General features: G+C 57.7%; 2 protein-coding genes across 2 annotated transcripts; both read right to left on the minus strand.

The window, feature by feature from the left end:
• Positions 1 to 1,526: 1,526 nt before the first annotated feature.
• Positions 1,527 to 2,334, minus strand: Gng8 (G protein subunit gamma 8). Its single transcript, XM_048329842.1, has 2 exons — positions 2,251 to 2,334; positions 1,527 to 1,655 (listed from the first exon to the last, which is right to left on the minus strand). The coding sequence occupies exons 1-2, from the start codon at positions 2,332 to 2,334 to the stop codon at positions 1,527 to 1,529; spliced, it is 213 nt and encodes a 70-aa protein (XP_048185799.1).
• Positions 2,335 to 7,896: 5,562 nt separating this feature from the next.
• On the minus strand, positions 7,897 to 16,581 carry Dact3 (dishevelled binding antagonist of beta catenin 3). The gene is made up of 4 exons (XM_048329749.1): positions 16,306 to 16,581; positions 11,900 to 11,996; positions 11,617 to 11,769; positions 7,897 to 10,088 (listed from the first exon to the last, which is right to left on the minus strand). Exons 1-4 carry the CDS (start codon positions 16,552 to 16,554, stop codon positions 8,734 to 8,736), a joined length of 1,854 nt encoding a protein of 617 aa, XP_048185706.1. The 5' UTR covers positions 16,555 to 16,581; the 3' UTR covers positions 7,897 to 8,733.
• Positions 16,582 to 18,947: the final 2,366 nt, after the last annotated feature.

Raw genomic sequence — 18,947 nt, forward strand, 5'->3', positions numbered from 1 at the left:
GTTCTCTTTCTCCATCTCTTTCTGGTGGATCTGGGATTTGAACTCAGGGCCTTGCATTTGCTAGGCAAGCTCTCCATCACGTGAGCCCACTCCCACTCATTTCCCTCAGTTTAGATAGAAGCATAGAACATGTCATTTTACATATACCCCCCTTGCCAGCTCACCCCCCCCCGTGGTAAATAGCAATTCAACTCCCTTCACCAGGAGACAGTGGGGGTGGAGTGAGGACTTTGTCCAGCTAGAAAGTCAGGACCTTCCTCATGGCTGACCCTGAGGGTCAACACATCTTAGAATTCCAGAGAACCTGGAAATTCAGACTTTGTGCACAAACTCAAGAAGTTAAAAACTTCTTTATACGTGTGTAATCCCAGCTACTTGGGAGGCTGACATATGAGGATTGCAGTTCAAAGCTAGCCTAAGCAGAAAAGTCCATGAGACTCTTTGCTCCAATGAACCACCAGAAAAGCAGAAGTGGCGCTGTGGCTCAAAGTGGTAGAGTGCTAGCCTTGAGCGAAAAAGAGCTGGAAGTGGGGCTGGGGGGCTGGGAATATGGCTTAGTGGTAGAGTGCTTGCCTTGCATGCATGAAGCCCTGGGTTTGATTCCTGGGTTCAGATGTCTCCTCCTCCAGGCAGGCCTCCTTGACCTCACCCTAATGTAGACAGACTGGTCTGCCTATCTGATGGACTCAGAACTCTACCCAAGAGGCCAGGACCTGGGCTGTCTCAACCACAGGTACCCAGCAGGGAGCTATTTTTCAGGGAATGTTTGAAAGGAAGGAACAGAAAAAGGCTCTGCATGTGAGGACAGGAATCAAGGCAGTGGTAGGGGCAATCTGCTGTGACAAAAGGGGTGGCTCATCATTCTGGGATGAATTCTGAGGCTCTTTAACATCTCCAGCCCAGGAGGGAGGAGAGGGGAGGGGTGTGTGGAGGTGCAGAGAGAGCCAGGAGCCCTTATGGTCTTCGTTTGCAGCAGTAACTTTGAGTGAGGGACTTCTTTGGGCTCAGTTTCCTCATCTGTAGCACAGGTCTGGTGCCAGGGCTCCTGGGGTCAATGAGTGCAGTTCAGGATGGGATTGTGGGGTGCTCAAGAAACGATGAAGGGCTGGGGATGTGGCTTAGTGGTGGAGTGCTTGCCTAGCACGCATGAAGCCCTGGGTCCCATTCCTCAGCACCACATACACAGAAAAAGCCGGAAGTGGCACTGTGGCCCACGTGGTGGAGGGCTAGCCTTGAGCCAAAGAAGCTCAGGGGCAGTGCCCAGGCCCTGAGTTCCAACCCCAGGACTGGCAAAAGAAAGAAAAAGATGGAGCCCCAAGTGCTCACTTCCTCCCAGGTCCCTGAGCCATTCGCATTTCCCACACCCACGGGCACCCAATGGATGGAACAACAATAGCAACAACAAAAAAGCACCAGGTGCCCCAGGCTATGCACGTGCCCCAGTTTCCCCTAAAACACGAGCACCATCACAGTCATCAACTTTATTGGGTCATGTTTTGGTGGGGGCGATTATCTGTCAAGATGACTCAGAGCAGGACGCAGAAGAGGCGCTTGTCACGGAAGGGGTTCTCGGCGGCGGGGACGGGTGTCACCAGCGGGTCATCTTTGGTGTGGGTTTCGCAGAAAGCCAGCAGCTCGGCCGCCGCCTGCGACACCTGCAGGCATCAGGTGGAAATGACAGCCCGCCTTCCAGGCTCGCTCCGCGGCGAGGAGGGACGACCCAAACACCCGCCCTCGGGCCAGCAAAGCCACGCCCTTCCAGATCCGCCTTGACTTTCCATTGGCTCTGCCCGTCCAAGCCACGCCCCTCTCGCTGCAGAACAGTCCCCCGAGCAGCCCCGCCCCTTCTCGGCCCGTCCTACCTGGTGGCCACGCCCCTTCCAGGCCCTGCCCCTCGTGCTCGCTATTGATCAATTTCCCCATGAGGCTGTGCTTATTCCAGATCATCCTAGCTAGCCGCTGGTCCCACCCCTCCCAGGCCCCGCCTCAACTGGACTAGGAATCACGTTCCCTGGTGGAGCCCCGCCCTTTGAGGCCCCGCCCACCACCCCGCAGCTGGCCCCTCCCTTCCACGGCTCCGCCCGTCCCTGCCTGCATCTGTCCGCAATCCTGCGACCACGCCCCTTGCCCAAAGCCACACCCCGTTCCTGAGGACCTCCTTCCGCGGCTGCTGCTGCTCCCGCCAGATCTGGCACCTGGTGTAAACCCCAGCCCCAGATCTCCCCGATTCTTTCCAAGCCCTCCCCGCACCTTCATGCGGTCGATGTTCACCTCCAGCTTTAGCTGCTCTACTGTTTTGCGGGCTTCCGCGATCTTGGCCATGTTGTTAGACATAGCTGCAGCAGGGAAGGGGTTAAATGAGGACGGGAGTAGGGGCTGGGGCCTGGACCCTGCGGTCGGAGTGCTGGTGATGGGACCCTATAACAGAGGGGTGGGTGGAAGCGATCACTCGCAGCATCCCAGTGACTTGTAGAAGTGATAATGTCGGGGAAGCAGAGGGACGCGGTGGGGGGTAGAAGGTGTGCAGATTGGTGTGGGGGGGGGTGGACCTAGAGGTGAGTGAAGAACTGAGATCTGCAACGGAAGGAAAGGGGACACCCAGATGGGAGGCTGAGAGGCAGGTGAAGACGGAAGGGCCAGAAAGACAGGGCCTCAGGGGCAGGATCAGAATCTAGGGATCCAGGTGTCCTCACCCCCCAGGGACAGAGCAAGCGCCAGGAAGGAGGGGGGGGGCTCCCCAGGCCAATTAGCAGTGACTCCAGGGAGAAGTGCGAATTAAGATCACGGCGGGAGGGGCGCAGAGGGGGCCTCATTAGGACCTTGGCAGCAGCTGCCCCCTCTGCCACCCTCAGGGGGCCCCTCCTCCCCAGCCCTGGCCACCTCAAAGGCTCTTCTGCTCATTAGCAGCCAGGAGAGAGAGCTGGGGTGAGGGTGGGGGTGAACTCAGCCAGATTGGCAGAGGGATGGAAGGATGGAGAGGGGGACAGACAGGCCCAAGGAGGCACAGAGTGATGGGGGGTGGTGGGGAGAGAACAGCCGTGGAGGTGGAGGACATGAAGAGACCAAGGACGGATAGAGAGAAAGAAGGGGAGAGTGGGGAGGGATGGAGCAATGAGAGAAAGACATAAAGAAAGGGACAGATGGAAGGGTAGATGGGACAGAGGATGCAGGGGACAGAGGTACCGAGGGGACAGGCACAGAGGTGAGGGACACAGGGACAGAGGAAAGAAGAGACTTGGACACAGGAATGACTAGAGGTCAGAGAAGGAAGGAATGGGGTGGGGGAAAGAACAGAGGTAGAGAATGGCTGATGGAGGTACAAATACAAAGTCATTCACATTTACTCACCTCAGGCAGGCAGGCAGGCAGGCAGGCAGACAGACAGACAGACAGTGGCCACCAACTGGCAATTGGGACTGGACAGGAGCCTCCTACCTGTTGCAGCTCAGGGCCAGGATGGCTGGCTCGGAGGATGCACAGGCAGCGTCAGGGTCCCCCTCCCTCCCCCGTCCCGCCCCGCCCCCTCCCCTGGGGCGCAGCCCCTCAGGATCCGCCTCTTCCCCCAGGTGACCTCATCTCCAAGCCTCAGCTCTCCAGGCCCTCTCTCCATGTCTGTCTTTCCCTGCTTTGTCTCTGTTGTTTCTGTTTTCTGTGTGTGCCTCTCACTCCATTACACTTCGCATTGGTAGGTGCGTGCACACACACACACACAAGCCACTCCTAGGTGTCCAATGTAGCCTTTCTCTGCCACACACAGTCCACACGGTCACTCACAGTGTCTAACAGCAGAATACGCCATCACCAAAGGCAGCCTCTGCTGACTGTCAAATGTGCCAGCAGTGACTCACAAAAGCCAGGTACCAGTTGCTCACCCTTGTAACTCTAACTACTCAGGAGGCTGAGATCTAGAGGATCATGGTTCAAAGCCAGCTCAGACAGGAAAAAACAAACATAAGAATCGATTTCCAAATTAGCCAGCAAAAAAAAACAAAAAAAACAAAAAAACCCTAACTGGGGGCTGGGAATATGGCCTAGTGGCAAGAGCGCTTGCCTCGTATACATGAAGCCCTGGGTTCGATTCCCCAACACCACATATATATAAAATGTCCAGAAGTGGCGCTGTGGCTCAAGTGACAGAGTGCTAGCCTTGAGCAAAAAGAAGCCAGGGACAGTGCTCAGGCCCTGAGTTCAAGCTCCAGGACTGGCAAAAAAACCCAAAACCTAAATGGGAGGCACGGCTCAAGTGGCAGAGGACCAACTGAGCAAGCAAGCTGACCAAGTGCATAGCCCTGAGTTCAAACCCCAGCACAAAAACCAAACCAAACCAAAATAACAACAAAAATCCACAGCACCTACATCCATGCGCAATTTCAATATCTCAGCCTCACACACCTTTCTAATGGTCTCCCATGCACAGTGCCCTGTGATCGCTTGTATACTAACGTGTACACCATGTGGCACAAAACCAAGCAACACAGTCACCCATCCAGGATGTCACACACCTGGTGTACAATCTCCTGGTGACACAAGTGACCTTACACACTCCTGTCCCTATTGCACTAACTTTTGGTGTCAGCTATACACAAGGACTTTCCATTTCACACACTCACATCCTGCCACACACTGCCCCTGCCTCTAAGTGTCACACAACTTCCCACAAAATCCCCCAACAACCTCACGGTGTCACCGCCACCCTGACCTCCCCATTGTAGGCACGCAGTCACCTCCCTGCCATCTCTCACGTGGGCAGTCCCACTGAATCCCGATGTCAGGGGTCCGGAGGGTCTCTGCCCACCTCCTTCCCGGGCCAAGCCCTCGCCCACGGCTATGACTCTGGACGCCACACGGGGGCGCCCGCGAGCCGCCCATCAGGCCCGCACCAAGCTACCCTGGGGCGTGGAAGCTGGGAGGGAGGGAGCGCTAGTCGCGAGGTGGGAGGGCGGGGGACTGGACGGGAACCGGATCGGGGAGCCGAGAAAGACGTGGGAGGGAACAGAGACCCAGAAAAGGCGGAGGAAGCCAGAGGAAAAGGATAGGGTAGAAGACGGACAAAGAAACAGGCAGGAAAAGATGCAGGGAGATACAGTTGCCGAGAAAAACCATCACTCAGGACCATCACTCAGGAGAAGTAGGGAGGGAGAGGGAGAGAACTGAAGAGAGAGACAGGGCGCCGGGAGACACTTAGGCCCAGGGAGAAACCAAACTCTGGCCTTCAATCCTAGCTACTCAAAAGGCTGAGATCTGGAGGATCACGGTTCGAAGCCAGCCTGGGCAGGAAAAATCCTCAGACTTCCATCTCCAAATAACCAGCAAAAAGCCAGGCTAGGGGCATGGCTCAAGAGCACCATCTGTGAGAGTGAATGAACAATCCAAAAGCCCCGAGTTCAAGCACAAGACAGACCCAGCACATAGACAAACAGCAAACGGAGAAAGGCACAGAGACAAGAGAGGCAGGCTGAACGACAGACAGACGTAGATGGTGGCTCGCGCCTGTAATCCTAGCTACTCAACAGGCTGCGATCTGAGGATCGCGGTTTAAAACCAGCCTAGGGAAGAAAAGTCCATGAGACTCTTATCTGCAATTCACCAGGGGAAAAAAAAGAAAAGAAAAAAGAAGCCAGAGGTGGAGCTGTGGTTCAAGAGGTAGAGCACTGCAGCCTTGAGCGAAAAATCTGAGACAAGGCCCACGGAGTTCAAGCCCCAGGGACTGCACTGCCAGGGGCGGGGCCTGACGGGGAGCGTCCCGGGGCGTGGCATCGTTGTGGGCGGGGACAGCGGAGGCGGGGCCGTGTGGGCGTGGCCTCTGGCTGGGGTTCCGGGTAGAGACCGCGGTGGAGGCGGCGGTGTGGAGGAGGCTCTCTGCCCAGCGCATCCCAATTCCGTTTTTACCGAATGGACTGGCAGGCGAGGCCGGCAGGAAGGGAAGCCTGGTCCCAGTAGTTATTTCAAAGTACCGGTCCTGGAACTCTGGGCGCTGTCCCGGAGCTTTTTCACTCCAGGCTGGCCCGCTACCACTTGAGTCACTTCCAGCTTTTTGCTGGTTCATTGGAGATGAGAAGAATCTCACAGACTTTTCTGCCCGGGCCGGCTTCGAACCGCGATCCCCAGAGCTCAGCCTGCAGAATAGCTGGGATTACAGGCGTGAGTCACGGATTCTGGACCCCGGCTCCCTTCCCCCACTCCGCGGGCGCAGCCGGGCCAGGTCGGGGAGGGGAAGCCGGCCCACATCTGGAAAGCATCAGGCGCCGGACGTGCCAGGGCCCCGGGCCGGCTGCGGAAGGGGGAGGGGACCGCAAAGCGGGTCCGCCGGCGCCGCCGAGGAGGGGCCTGGGCGTGTGCCGAGCCCGGCGCCTCTCCCAGCTGGTTTCCATCAGCCGATCTGGCCTGGCAGCCCCCGGGGAGGAAACCCAGCTTGGAGCTGGGAAATCAGGGTGCCGACCCAATCTTCCCTCCCCGTCCCTTTGGCCAAGCCCAAAGGCTTCATTGGAGAAACGCTAAATGAACAGCAACAGTGAGTCCTAGGCTCAAGTTTCCCACCGGAGTGTTTAGTAGGTATTTCACACTCACAGCATCAGTAATTGTGCTCTCAGGGCTAGGAGCAATAGCTCACAGGTATAATACCAGCTACTTGGGAGGTAGCCGTCCAGAGGATGATGGTTTGAGGCCAGACAAAAAGTGAGCAAGACCCACTCCCCCAACCCAACCAACAAGCAGGCATGGTGGTGCATTGTGGGCCCCCTCATCCCCCATCCCCTCCCCCCCAGGAGGAAGGCCTTAAATAGGAAGGCTGGTCCAGGCTGACCTCTGGGGAGAACAGGAGAGACTATGTATCCAATTACATCAGGGGGTGCTTAGGATCATACCTGTCATCCTAGCTGCTCAGGAGGCTAAGACTGGAGAATCATGATTGGAATCCATCCTGGGTCTCACAAAAGTCTGTGAGACTTCAATTAACAAAAAGCTGGAGGGCTAGGAATATGGCCTAGTGGTAGAGTGCTTGCCTCCCATACATGAAACTGTGGGTTTGATTCCTCAGCACCACATATATTGAAAAAGCCAGAAGTGGAGCTGTGGCTCAAGTGGTAGAGTGCTAGCCTTGAGCAAAAAGCCTACACACCCCTTCATTGCTGTAAGGGAGTTCATGTCTGAAGTATTGCCAGTGTGGAGAGGCCTGGTGCAGTAAGAACAGTCAGGGATAGCTGGTTGTGTGATTAAGTACAATCATCTGAAAATGCAAGGAAAGCTTTCATATTTGCTCCTATCTTTCAGACCACACCCCCTCCCTGCGATTTCTGGCTTCAGTTGCCCATAATCATGGCAGCTCTAGGCATCTATTTACCATCTACCTGATAGAAAAACAGTCAAAGTGGAGGAAGACAATTTGTGTAAATTCCCGCACTGGAGAGGCCAAGGCCCACACTGGGTGCCAGGGCAGTGTGGAATACCCAGCAGGACCCTGTCTCAAGTCAGATAAGAGTCTCACCAGCTTTCCAGGATGGTTGGGAACTGTGATCCTCAACTCCCAGCCTCCTGAGTAGCTAGGATTACAGGCCTGAGCCATTAGCAGGGGAGAAAACCTGACAATGTTGAATTTAAATATTTTCTACAAACAAAACTATAGGCACAAAAAAACTTCACTAAAAATATGAGAGATAAGTACCTCCTTCATATGGTTCATGTGTGTGTGTAAACACATAAAGAACATGGAAGAGCCAGGTGTGGTAGAGCATGCTTGTAATCCCAGCCACCAGTGGGTGATGCAGAGAGGATAATTTTTTTCTCAGAACTGTAGTTCTCTCCTAAAAGGGCTGGGAGTGGGCGTCTCAAGTGGTAAGTCCTTCCAAAGCAAATAGCAGTTGCTCAATAAATGCCAGTCAACATGGAGAACCCACCACGTATGGAACATTGTGCGTTTATTTACCAAGAGGTTAGAAGAAACACAGAATCTGGCCCCCCGTGCACCGGGGAGTCACCGTCATCGTAATAAATACAGTAATTAAAAAAAAAAAAAACTGGAACAGGTGAGGGTCATCCGGTTTCCCCGACTCACAGTGGGGAGAGGCACGAGATATAAACCATCTTCCTTCCTCTCTTCTTCTCCCTTTTAATCCTTAATTGTCCAGGGCGAGAGGTGAAAGTCCTTTACTGATTTTTTGCCAACTCCTATTTGACCCTCAAAACCCCAAGTTGGTGCTCCTTCCCTTGGTGGTGGTGGGGGCGGCACTCTGAAGGCAGCACTTGAGACACAGAATCCGTGACCAAGTGCCGAGGGGATGTCCCAAGGGTCCAGGGACAGGGAGGGGGCACTTTGTGAATGACAAGGGACCACATTTGGACATGGGGGGGGAAGTGTGAGAAGGCCCATGATGATAGGGGTGAAGGGAAGCAGACTAGTCTAAACGAACACCGGGACAATTAAACCGAATTGTCCCTCCTGCATACCAGGGCACCGGTGTGCACAACAGGAAAGGGGCCCACCCAAAGGGTCTAAAGACTTCAGAGGTAGACGCTGACGCGGGCCAGTCAGGGTCCCCTCTCTTCCTCCTTGGGTGTGTGTGAGGCGCCTTTCCAGCCCACCCGGACTTGCTGTGGACGCGGGGAGCGCAGAGGGTCTCGGCGCACGCGCACACAATGGTGGTCTTTGGAAAGGTGGGTGCGGATGGGCCAGTGGCCGGGCGTGTGGCGGTGCAGAGGCCAGAACGGGGGTGGGGGAGCCCAAGCGAATCCCAGGTTTCACACTGTGGTCATGACCTTGAGAGAGCCAGAGCGGAAGCGCAGGATCTTCTTCTTGAGCGCGTGGGAAGCCTTGATCCGCACGAAGACCTTGGCGGGGCCCCCCGCAGGCGCGCCGCCCCCCGCGGCCGCCGCCAGCTGCTGGGGCCACACGAGCCCTGCGCTGCCGTCCGAGTCGCTGGACGCCGAGCTGAGCGCGGGCGACTCGGCCTCGCTGGCGCTCGACGCGCTCTCGCCGTAGGCCCCGCCGGGGGTCCCCCGGCGGCCCAGCGGCCCCGCGCGCCCCGACGAGCACTCGGAGTCGCTGCCCGCGCAGCCGTACAGCAGGCGGCGCTGCTGCGGGGCCGATGGAGCGGCCGGACCCGGGGGCGCGCGGGGCGCGGGGACCGCGCGGGGCCGGGCGCGGCGCGCCTCGGCGGCGTCGATCTCGGCTGTGGAGCGCCACCGGCGGCACGCGCCCGAGGCCTGGGCGGCGAGCGGGGGCGCGGGGCCGCGGCGGGGCCGCGGGGGTCGAGGCTCCTCGCGCTCGGCCGTCGGGTACTTGGGCGGCCCAGCGGGCGCAGGGCCGGCGCGGCCCAGCAGGCTGGTCTCCGACTGGGAGCGCGCGGCCTTGCGGGCCCGGGGCGAGCCCCGGCGTCCCGGGGCCTCGGGGGCGCGGCCCCGCCGCCCCGCCGCCGCCGCCGTGGTCGCTGCCAGCCGCGGCCGCTCGCGTTCCCGAGGCGGCGACTGCTCCACGCTGCGGCCGCGGGTAAGCGGCGGCGCCTTGCGGCGGGCCGCGCGCCCCGGGATGTACTGTGCCTTCACCAGGCGGCCCTCCGCAGGGCTGTCAGGGGGCTCGGGGGGCGCCGGGGCCTCGGGAGGCTCCGGAGCCGCCTCCGCCTCCCACGACGAGGCCCAGGCGCGGCTCAGCGGGGCCGGGCTGGCGTTGCGGCCCCCGACGCGCTCCGCCGATGGCTCCCGCGCGGGCCGCGCGCCCCCGGGGGGCGGGGACGCGTCCAGGGGTCGCTGGCGCACGCTGTTCTGGCGCCGCGGCGCCCCGTCCGCGCCCCCGGGACTGGTCCGGGGCTGGCCCGCCCCCCGGTGGCGGCGCCTGCGCAGAAGCGCGGAGATGTAGCCGTCCAGGGGCTGCCCGCCGCCCGCCGCCGCCTCCGGGGAGCTGGAGGCCGGGCGACCGCAGGGCCGCGGGCTGCGCAGCGCCACCGCGTGCAGCGGACTCGGAGTCAGGAAAGGCCCGGCGCGCGCCCGCCGCTCCGCCGACGAGCAGTCCGACCCCGCCGTCGGGTAGGGCGCCGAGAAGGACCGGGGCACGGCCGCCCGCGCGCCCACCGGCTCCAGAGCGCTGGGACTGGCATCGCCTAGAGGAGGGGAACACAGGAGAGAAGCGGAGAAGAGGAGGATGCCCCCCACACCCTTCCTCACCCCACCCCGGCAGACCCTCGAGTGGGTCAGAACCGGATGGTCCCGGGATGCGGCATGGCCCACCCCTCCCGCGCTCAGACTCTCACACCCCTTTCTGGATGCCAGGCATAGTCGGCTCCTGATCACAGGGCCTTTGCACTTGCTCTTCATCCGTGTTTGTCCCAGAATGGCCTCCCGGCCCCCCTTGAGCCCTTTCCTCACTACAGGGGGCCCCCTTCAGATGTCCCTTGTCTGTGTGCCCCCCACCCCCTTCCAGGTGGATGTACTGGCTGCAGTTCCCTCGATGGCCTACAGGGGGACCTCACAGCCCCTTCTCCTGGTCTATCTCTGGTCCGAGTACAAGCCAGTGTCCAGCACCCTGTATTGTTACTTGTCTTTTTTTTTTTTTGGCCAGTCCTGGGGCTTGGTCTCAGGGCCTGAGCACTGTCCCTGGCTTCTTCTTGCTCAAGGCTAGCACTCTGCCACTTGAGCCACAGCGCCACTTCTGGCCATTTTCTGTATATGTGGTGCTGGGGAATCGAACCCAGGGCCTCATGTATACGAGGCAAGCACTCTTGCCATTAGGCCATATCCCCAGCCACTTGTCTTTTTTTTTTAATTTATTTTTTTATTTTTTGCAAGTCCTGGGTCTTGGACTCAGGGCCTGAGCACTGTCCCTGGCTTCTTTTTGCTCAAGGCTAGCACTCTACCACTTGAGCCACAGCACCACTTCTGGACATTTTCTATATATGTGGTGCTGAGGAATCAAACCCAGGGCTTCATGTGTACGAGTCAAGCACTCTTTGCCACTAGGCCATGTTCCCAGCCCTGTTACTTGTCTTGTATATCATTTCGGATCAGAACATCCGTCCATGAGACCAGGATGCTGTCTGTCTTCGTCATTGCTGTCGCCCTCACTCTTAAGCAGTTTTAGTGAGGCTCAGAGCAGAGGCTCAGAACCCTGGTGTGTAAATAGCAATTCCTGTTTGACTGTGACTCCCACGTGACAGAGTCCAATGCCTAAGGAGGATCCCCAAGTCTTCTCTGATAACCCCACTTTAATGGATGCGCAGAAGCCAAGAAGGAAAAGGGATGCTCAAAAATATCACACCAAGAGCAGTCAGAAATGGAATCCGGGTCTGTCTCACAAGTTCATGCTTCAGCAGGTGCCTGTGTGTCACGCCTGTGATCCCTGCTACTCGGGAGGCTGGGATCTGAGGACTACAGTTGGAAACCAACCTGGGAAGGAGATTCTGTAAGACTCTTAGGTCCAATTAGCCCCCCAAAACCTCAAAAGTGGAACTGTGGCTCAAGTGGTGGAGCACCAGCCTTGAGCACAAAGAGGTAAGGGACAGTGCCCAGGCCCTGAGTTCAAGCCCCAGGACTAGTTGGTGGGCATGCGTGCGTGTGCACACACATGTTCTCCAAACCAGCCTTCTCGCCAGCAGCCTGGCCTTGGCCTCAGGCCCTGCAGGCCAACCTTACCTAGAGACTTGGGCCTCTCGCTGGCGTAGATGCCCCGGGGGTCCGAGGGCCCTAGGCGTCCATAGGAGCTGGACCCCGAGAAGCCGCTGTCCCCACAGAAGGTCGAGGGCGGTGACTCTGGGCCTGGAGTGCAGCTGCGGTCTTCATAGAAGCCTGGGTGGCCAGGAGAAGCCGTGGCTCGATTGTTATTGGGTGGGAAGACAACCAGGAGGGGATGGGGAGCAGGCAGGGGGACCTGGGGTGTGGGGTGTGGGGGAGTTGCCAGCCCTCCTCCCATGCTCACCCGAGCTGCGCCCACTCTCCTGGTCCAGGCCCCCCGGCTCCAGGCTCAGATATCCCAGCTGCTGGCCGAGGTCCCATATGAGCCCAGGCAGGGCCTCCTGAGGACACAGGGAAAGCAGGGTGGTCAGAGCTATCCCCCCAGATCTCCACCCACTGGCCCCCACCCCCAGAAGCTCATGACAGAGCTCAGTCCCAATTTCCAAAGGATAAAATGAGCACCTGAGCCCCAGGGTCCCCTCAGAGATCAATATTCCTGTCCATCATCCCCATTAGAAAGTCCTTTTGCCTGTCTCACTCCTATCCTTGCTACCATCTCCCCCACACCCCGATTCTCTCTCAGGCTTGGTGAGGCTCCAGTCATCCCCACTCCCCAGCACTGTTCCCATCCAGGCTCACAGGGCATACCACTTGGAGTCTAACTGCAGGTCTTCTTGCTGCATGAGTTGTTCACTGCTAACATTGCCTAGGGGACTGCAGGTTCCTTGGCCACAGGTCTGCCTTCCCTTAGCCTCTGGTGCTCCTCTCTCCCCTCTGGGAAAGCCCCTGAGCAAGTCTTCTTCAAGGGCTTTCCTGCTGTGGCTGGAATCTTCCCTCTCAGACAACTCTCCACCCTAGTGCTTCCTGGAAGTCCCTCTGTGAGTCTAGCCTTATTGGTACTGCAACACCCACCTCCAGATTGATTGATTTTGCCCTAGGTCCCCCTTCTATCTGGGCTCCTTTCCCACCCAGTGTGTGTCCACAGTTCCTCATGGAGCCATTCCAAGGGGGAGTCTTGACTTTGACACAGCCCTGGCAGGAGGGGGGCTTTCCAGGACCGCCCAGGACGGAACCTCATTTTGGAAGAGACAGCCAGGGTCCGAAGCACCACATAGACCAGAGGTAGCAGCGGCCACGGGCTGACGGTTGACCCTAGACAAAAGCGAGCTTGTCTGGCCAGCGGGAGGGGGGCGGGGTGGGGCGAAGGAGGGAGGGGAGGGGCGGGCAGCAGGACCGACACCCAGCCAGGCCTATTTAGGGCAGAAAGCCGGGCTGCTCCTGCAGCCTCAACCCCCCTCCCCAGAACAGGAGCCAGGAACTTTCCCAGCCCCTGCTCCCACCCTGAGTATGTTACAATGCCCCCCCAGCCAATTTGTACAGTATTTGGGGGGACCCTCTCTGGGGCCATGTTTGTCACCCCCAAAGTGCCGGCTTGTCTTACCCCTCCTTGGTGGACCCTGTCCTGTGGACTCTGACCCCCCCCTTCCACCTCTCTTCCATGCTTTATTCACAGAATCAGCCCATCCCTTCTCCCATACTATTCCAAAATTGCTCCCCTCTCCTGCACCCTGCCTTTTAGATTTCATCCCACATAGGATAAGGCCTCTTGACTTTAAATTATATACATTATATATTGACTCTTGCAATTACTCACTGGGGCAGATATTGTGTCTGTTTGGTTCATGGATGCCTCCCTCTCCCTCCCCCTGCAGGACTTAGCTCAGTACCTGGTATGCAGTAGGTATTCAGGAAATAGTCACTAAAGGAAGGAGGCAGTGAATGCCTACAGTGGAATACTATATAGCAGTTAAGATGAAGCAAGGCAGTGTGGAGCAGGTCCTCAGGATGTATAGCATGAGAAGGAGTGAGTCAGAGTTAGTCAGGGGACACGTTCTTGACAAATGCATCATGGCTGTTGTCATCTGCCCTTAGTAAAAGCAACTATACTGTCACAGGGCAATATGGCCTTAGAAGGCTACGGCCTATAGGCAGTGTGTTGTTAAAACGATGTCATTAAGTATGATTGTTCCTGGAGGACTTGTTAGAAACTCAAACTACTGAGTCAAGTGTGGTGGCACACACACCTGTAAATCCCAGCTACCCCTGAGATAAGAAGGATCTGCGTTCCAGGCCAGCCAGGGCAAAACAACTCTTGAGAACTCCATCTCAACAACCACAAAATGCGGTGGGCCAGGGTCCACCTCTTTGCCATCCCAGCTACGGATGGTAGAAGATGGGATTGTGGTCTAGGCCTGCTTGAGCAAAAGTGAGATGCTATCTCCTGGTCTATAAGATGGCGAGGTAGGGTTGTTTTAATGTTTAAAGGCATTAGAAGAATAATTTCTTTGAATAAATGTCTCTTTGCATTATCACGTCAGAGTTACAGGTTTCTTTTAAGGAACAGATCTAAACTGTTGCTTGCATCATTGAAATCAGTGGGAAATGATACTTTTTTTTGGGGGGGGAATTCTGTAGGTTGGGTTTCAGTTCTGCTACAGGGAAGGGGAGAAGTTGGGGGGGCAGACAATTTGGAGGTCTTCCTCCCCCAGAGTCAAGTACCCCATCCAATACTTCTCCTAGTCCATTTCTCCTACTTTGCAAGTCTGACCTCATTCTCCCCAGCTGCAAAAAAAGCCCATGGATGTTTAAAAGACCAGAGGTCTATGGCCTGAATACTGCTCCCCCATGCTGTGCCCCCCATCACTCTTTTGTGCGTGTGTACGTGTGTGTGCAAGGCCTGTATAAGCAGGCTGTCCAGCTCAGGCAGACTTCACAAGGGCATCTTTAGGACACCCCTCCCTCCCCAAGATCCCTTGGTCCCCTGCTTCCGGAGGCCTGTATTCCTCTCCTTACATTTCCCTAGCCAGTGTTCATTTTCCTTCTGTGAGGAAGTCCTTCTGCAAGTCTAACTTAAGTGCTCCTTGCCAGGAAGGACCTTTTCCTTTTTCCTTCCTGGGAGTAAACAGGACACAAGCAGCCCCCACCCTGGCTTGGACTCAAGCCAGTCTGGTCTTCGATAACCTAGTCTCTACCTGGTAGAGAAACCTTGGTCACCAGGTCTGGGCGTCAGTCTTTCTTGCTTCAATGGGGAGTAGTGGGTCCCCGGGTGAAGGCAGGGGCGTGGCTAAGTCCCCACGGATAGGGTGCAGGGATCCGGAGCGCCCCTCCCCCTTGCAGAAGGACCCAGGACCCCCCCCCTCCACACACACACTGGAGGCCTTATATTTAGGCTTCTCTACTCCTCTGAGTGCCGCCACCTCTTCCCTAGCGCGGTGTCCAGCTCTGCCTGGTGACTCCTGGGGGACAGGGCTCCCACAACAACCCATGCCAGCCAGGGGAGGCGGGAGACCGAGGGGGAGGGGAGGCCAGGACACAGACAGCTCACCCTGCTGCCCCGTCCTCTCCTTCCGAAGGCCAGGCGGCTTGGGGCGCAGGGGGCGGGAGCTGGCGGGGAGCCCCCCCCATCCGTGTCTTAACTTTGGGAGGGGGTGGGGCCTCCCACAGCTGTTTCTGGTTGGAGAAGAATGCACAGGGTCCCACTCCGGGCCGGGCCGGGGAGGGGCCTGGCCCGCGTCTGGCGGCAGCCCCCCTCCCCACTTCCCATCTCGGGAGAGGGGGGCAGCCGAGGTCAGCGACCGCGGGACCCCTCCCCCCTCCGCAACCGGCTCAGGTTTCCCCAAACGGGAAACTCTGACCACACACCCGGCCTGGAGACGGGGTGGGCCAGGGGAGCCGGGGGTCTGTGGGCTGGGGGAGGGGAAGAGACTGGGGGGTTGGGGGAGGGGAAGAGGAAGATTGAGAGGGGGAGATACAGGCTCAGACATGAAAAGAGGGAGGACCAGGGAGTTAGAGATGGAGACAGGGCCGATAAGGGAGCCATTAGAAAGTGACAGAGATATGGTGGCAGGGGCAGAGAGAGAAACTCAAGAAGGGGGTCTCGGACCTCCTGAACTGGGGGGCCTCTGCCCATCCTGCACGCTAGGGCGGCCGGAAGTCGGGCCACCGAGCTGCCCTTACGGGCCTCTCCCCTCCCCCACCGTGGGTTGAGGGAGGAAGGGGCTGGTGCGGGGGGCCTGGCACAGGGTGATCCTCGGGGACACCCCCCCCCCGCCTATACCCCTCCCTCGCTGCCCCCTGCGATCTCCAAGCACTCGGGGGACTCGGTGAAGATGAAGCCCTGGTATCTGGGGAGGGGGTAGCAGAGGGGCAAATCTTTGCCTGCTGACTGTGTGACCTTGGGTGAGTCGCTTCCTCTCTCGGAGCCTCAGTTTCCCTCTCTGTGAAATGGGGACCAGCACCTACTCCTCCCGACCCCCCCCCCTTATCTCGCAGGCTCTGCAGGAAGCCAACCCATGCATAGTACTGGGACCTAGGTTTGACACATCTTGGCGCCCAGAGGGCTCGTCCACGGGGAAGAAGAGGAGGGGATAGGGCCCGTCCATCACCCCAGCGGAAACCAGGCAGTGCCCCCCTCCCCCCGAACCCCACCGCCCGGCCTGGGGGCGGCGAGGCCAGGTCCCACCCATCACCCGCCCGGACTGCGGGCTCTCCAAGCCCACTCCTCCTCCCTTCTGCCCTCCCCTATCTGAGCATGCAACCCAGATCCCCGGACGGACGGACGGACGGACGGACGTGCAGGCGGCCCCTCACCAGCTGCTCTTCCAGCGCCGCTGCCGCCCGGCGCGCCGCCGCCGCGTCCTCGTCCTCGTCGGCGTCCTCGGCGTCCTCGGCCCCGGCGCCCCCCATCCCGGGCTGGGCCAGCCGCAGCGCCTGCCGCACGCGGTACTCCTGCCGCTCCCGGAGCCAGTGCAACTCGCACAGCCCGGCCAGGCTCCCCTCCAGCCAGCCCCGCAGCCGGCCCCGCTCGGGGCTCACCGGGAACGAGAAGGCCCGGATCATGGCTGCGGCCCCCCGCCCCAGCCTGGCCGGGCCCCACGGCCGCCCCTCTCTCTCCCGGTCCCACCTCCCCGCCCGCTTGGCCGGGCTGTCACCGTCTCATCTGCATAGGCGCCCGCCCATTGGGCCGCCCACCCGCGCCGTATCTACATAACCACGCCCCCCGGCGACACAGCAACGGACGCCTATTGGCTGGTGACCTCTCTGACGAAGGTGTTCAGCGAGGCACTCGCGCCGCCCAACACGACGCATGCTCCAAGCGGACCTACTCACTTTGCTTCAAGGCAGCCTCGCCACGCCCCCTCGTAACGGGCCTTTGGGGATTTGGTCACGCCCCCCTCCCGGCGCGTCACAATGAAATAAGCCCGCCTTCGTTCCGATCCCATTGGTGCACGCTTCCCCGGTTCTGCAAATGGCTCCGCCCTCTTGCGGGAGAGCTCTGGCTGCCATTGGACTGATGGCGGAGAGGGGAAGGGTGGTCTATAAATAGAGAAGGGATCCACGTGACAGTTTGGCAGCTGTTTCCAACCTCCCCTCCTTAATTTTCAGCTTCTGAGGCTGCGCACGGGGAGGCTACATTTAGAGGAGCAGCCCCGATTTCGCCTCCTCTTATAAGAAGCTTTCCCAGACACTCAGCTGTAAAACCAGACTCATATTCACAGATAAAATTATGCTTCTAAGCAGGGCGTGGATCTTGCTTAGAATAACCCCTGCGTTTGCTTTAATGTCGGCTACGGCTGTATTTAAAATTATTTTTTCTAGGAAGGTGCCCGGCACTAGGCCTGAAAATTATGTAGATTCTAAGAGTCTAAGATCGGTTGTGCCCCAAAATTCTGGAATGATTAAGACCCTGAGTGGAAGAGTCTATGTTTGGACCAGAACAGAATGTAAGTGTCTTATCTCCCAGGTGCTGTGAGGCTATGCACTCTAACACTCTGCGATTCCAGGGGCCTTTGTTCTACGTTCTAAGAGGCTTTGTTCCCCGCCTTCTAAGATGCTCTGTTCTCCCAGTTCTATGGTCCAGAGCCTGACTGGTTTCCAAGGCTTCTGCTTCCCCACGCTTAGCAAGCTGGGCTGGCGCGCCCTCTGGCGGTCGGTTTCTGTTACTACACCGGACGCCTTCCTCCGCTGCTGCTCTCACCGGGGGTGGATGGTGTGGCTCCTGGTGGGAGAACCTGCTTAGCAAGCAAACCTCAAAAAAGTGAGAGGAAGTCGGGTGCTCACCCCTGTCATACTAGCTACTCAAGAGGCTGAGATCTGAGGATTGCAGTTCAAAGTCAACCCGGGCAGAAAGGCCGTGACATTCTTCAATCAACCACCAGAAAACCCTTTAGTGGCACTGTGGCTTAAATGGTAGAGCCCTAGCCTTGAGTGAAAAAGCTCAGGGACAGTGCCCAGGCCCTGAGCTCAAGCCTCACCACACATGCACACACACAAAGTGAGAAGAAAAGGTAACCTGCCTATGGGTGAGTCGAAGCTTTGTCACTTTGTAGCTGTGTGGCCATGGGAAATGTTCTTAATCACTCTGTGCATCTCATTGTCTTCATCTGTACCGCAGAGATGTTCTGAAGATTGATAGTATCTTCTATGAATATCCACAAGTAGGTTTGATAATAAAATAATCTCCAACTGGGCTGGGGATATGGCCTAGTGGCAAGAGTGCTTGCCTCGTATACATGAGGCCCTAGGTTCGATTCCCCAGCACCACATATACAGAAAATGGCCAGAAGTGGCGCTGTGGCTCAAGTGGCAGAGTGCTAGCCTTGAGCAAGAAGAAGCCAGGGACAGTGCTCAGGCCCTGAGTCCAAGGCCCAGGACTGGCTTAAAAAAAAAAATCTCCAACTAAACAAATGAGTAGAACTTCAGTAGAGATGAATTTTATCCTCTTCTTGTTCAAGACATACACATAATCAGGGCAGGGGATATGGCCTAGTGGCAAGAGTGCCTGCCTCATATACATGAGGCCCTGGGTTCGATTCCCCAGCACCACATATACCACATATACAGAAAATGGCCAGAAGTGGCGCTGTGGCTCAAGTGGCAGAGTGCTAGCCTTTAGCAAAAAGAAGCCAGGGACAGTGCTCAGGCCCCTGAGTCCAAGCCCCAGGACTGGCCAAAAAAAAAAAAAAAAAAAAAAGACACATAATCAGGGCATGGTGGTTCATGCCTGTAATCTTAGCACTAGAGAGGCTGAGACAGGATGATGGAGAATTGAAGCCAACCTTGTTACATTTTTTTTTACTGCAGCCTGGACTACATAGTGAGACTTCTCAAAATGGAAAGAAAAGAAAAACAAGCCAGGCACCAGGGGCTAATGCCTATAATCCTAGCTACTCAAGAGGGTGAAATCCAGATGAATAGTTTAAAGCCAGTCCAGGCAGAAACGTCTGTGAGAA

This window comes from Perognathus longimembris, chromosome 20 (genome assembly GCF_023159225.1).
Source record: "Perognathus longimembris pacificus isolate PPM17 chromosome 20, ASM2315922v1, whole genome shotgun sequence".
Taxonomy (NCBI): domain Eukaryota; kingdom Metazoa; phylum Chordata; class Mammalia; order Rodentia; family Heteromyidae; genus Perognathus; species Perognathus longimembris.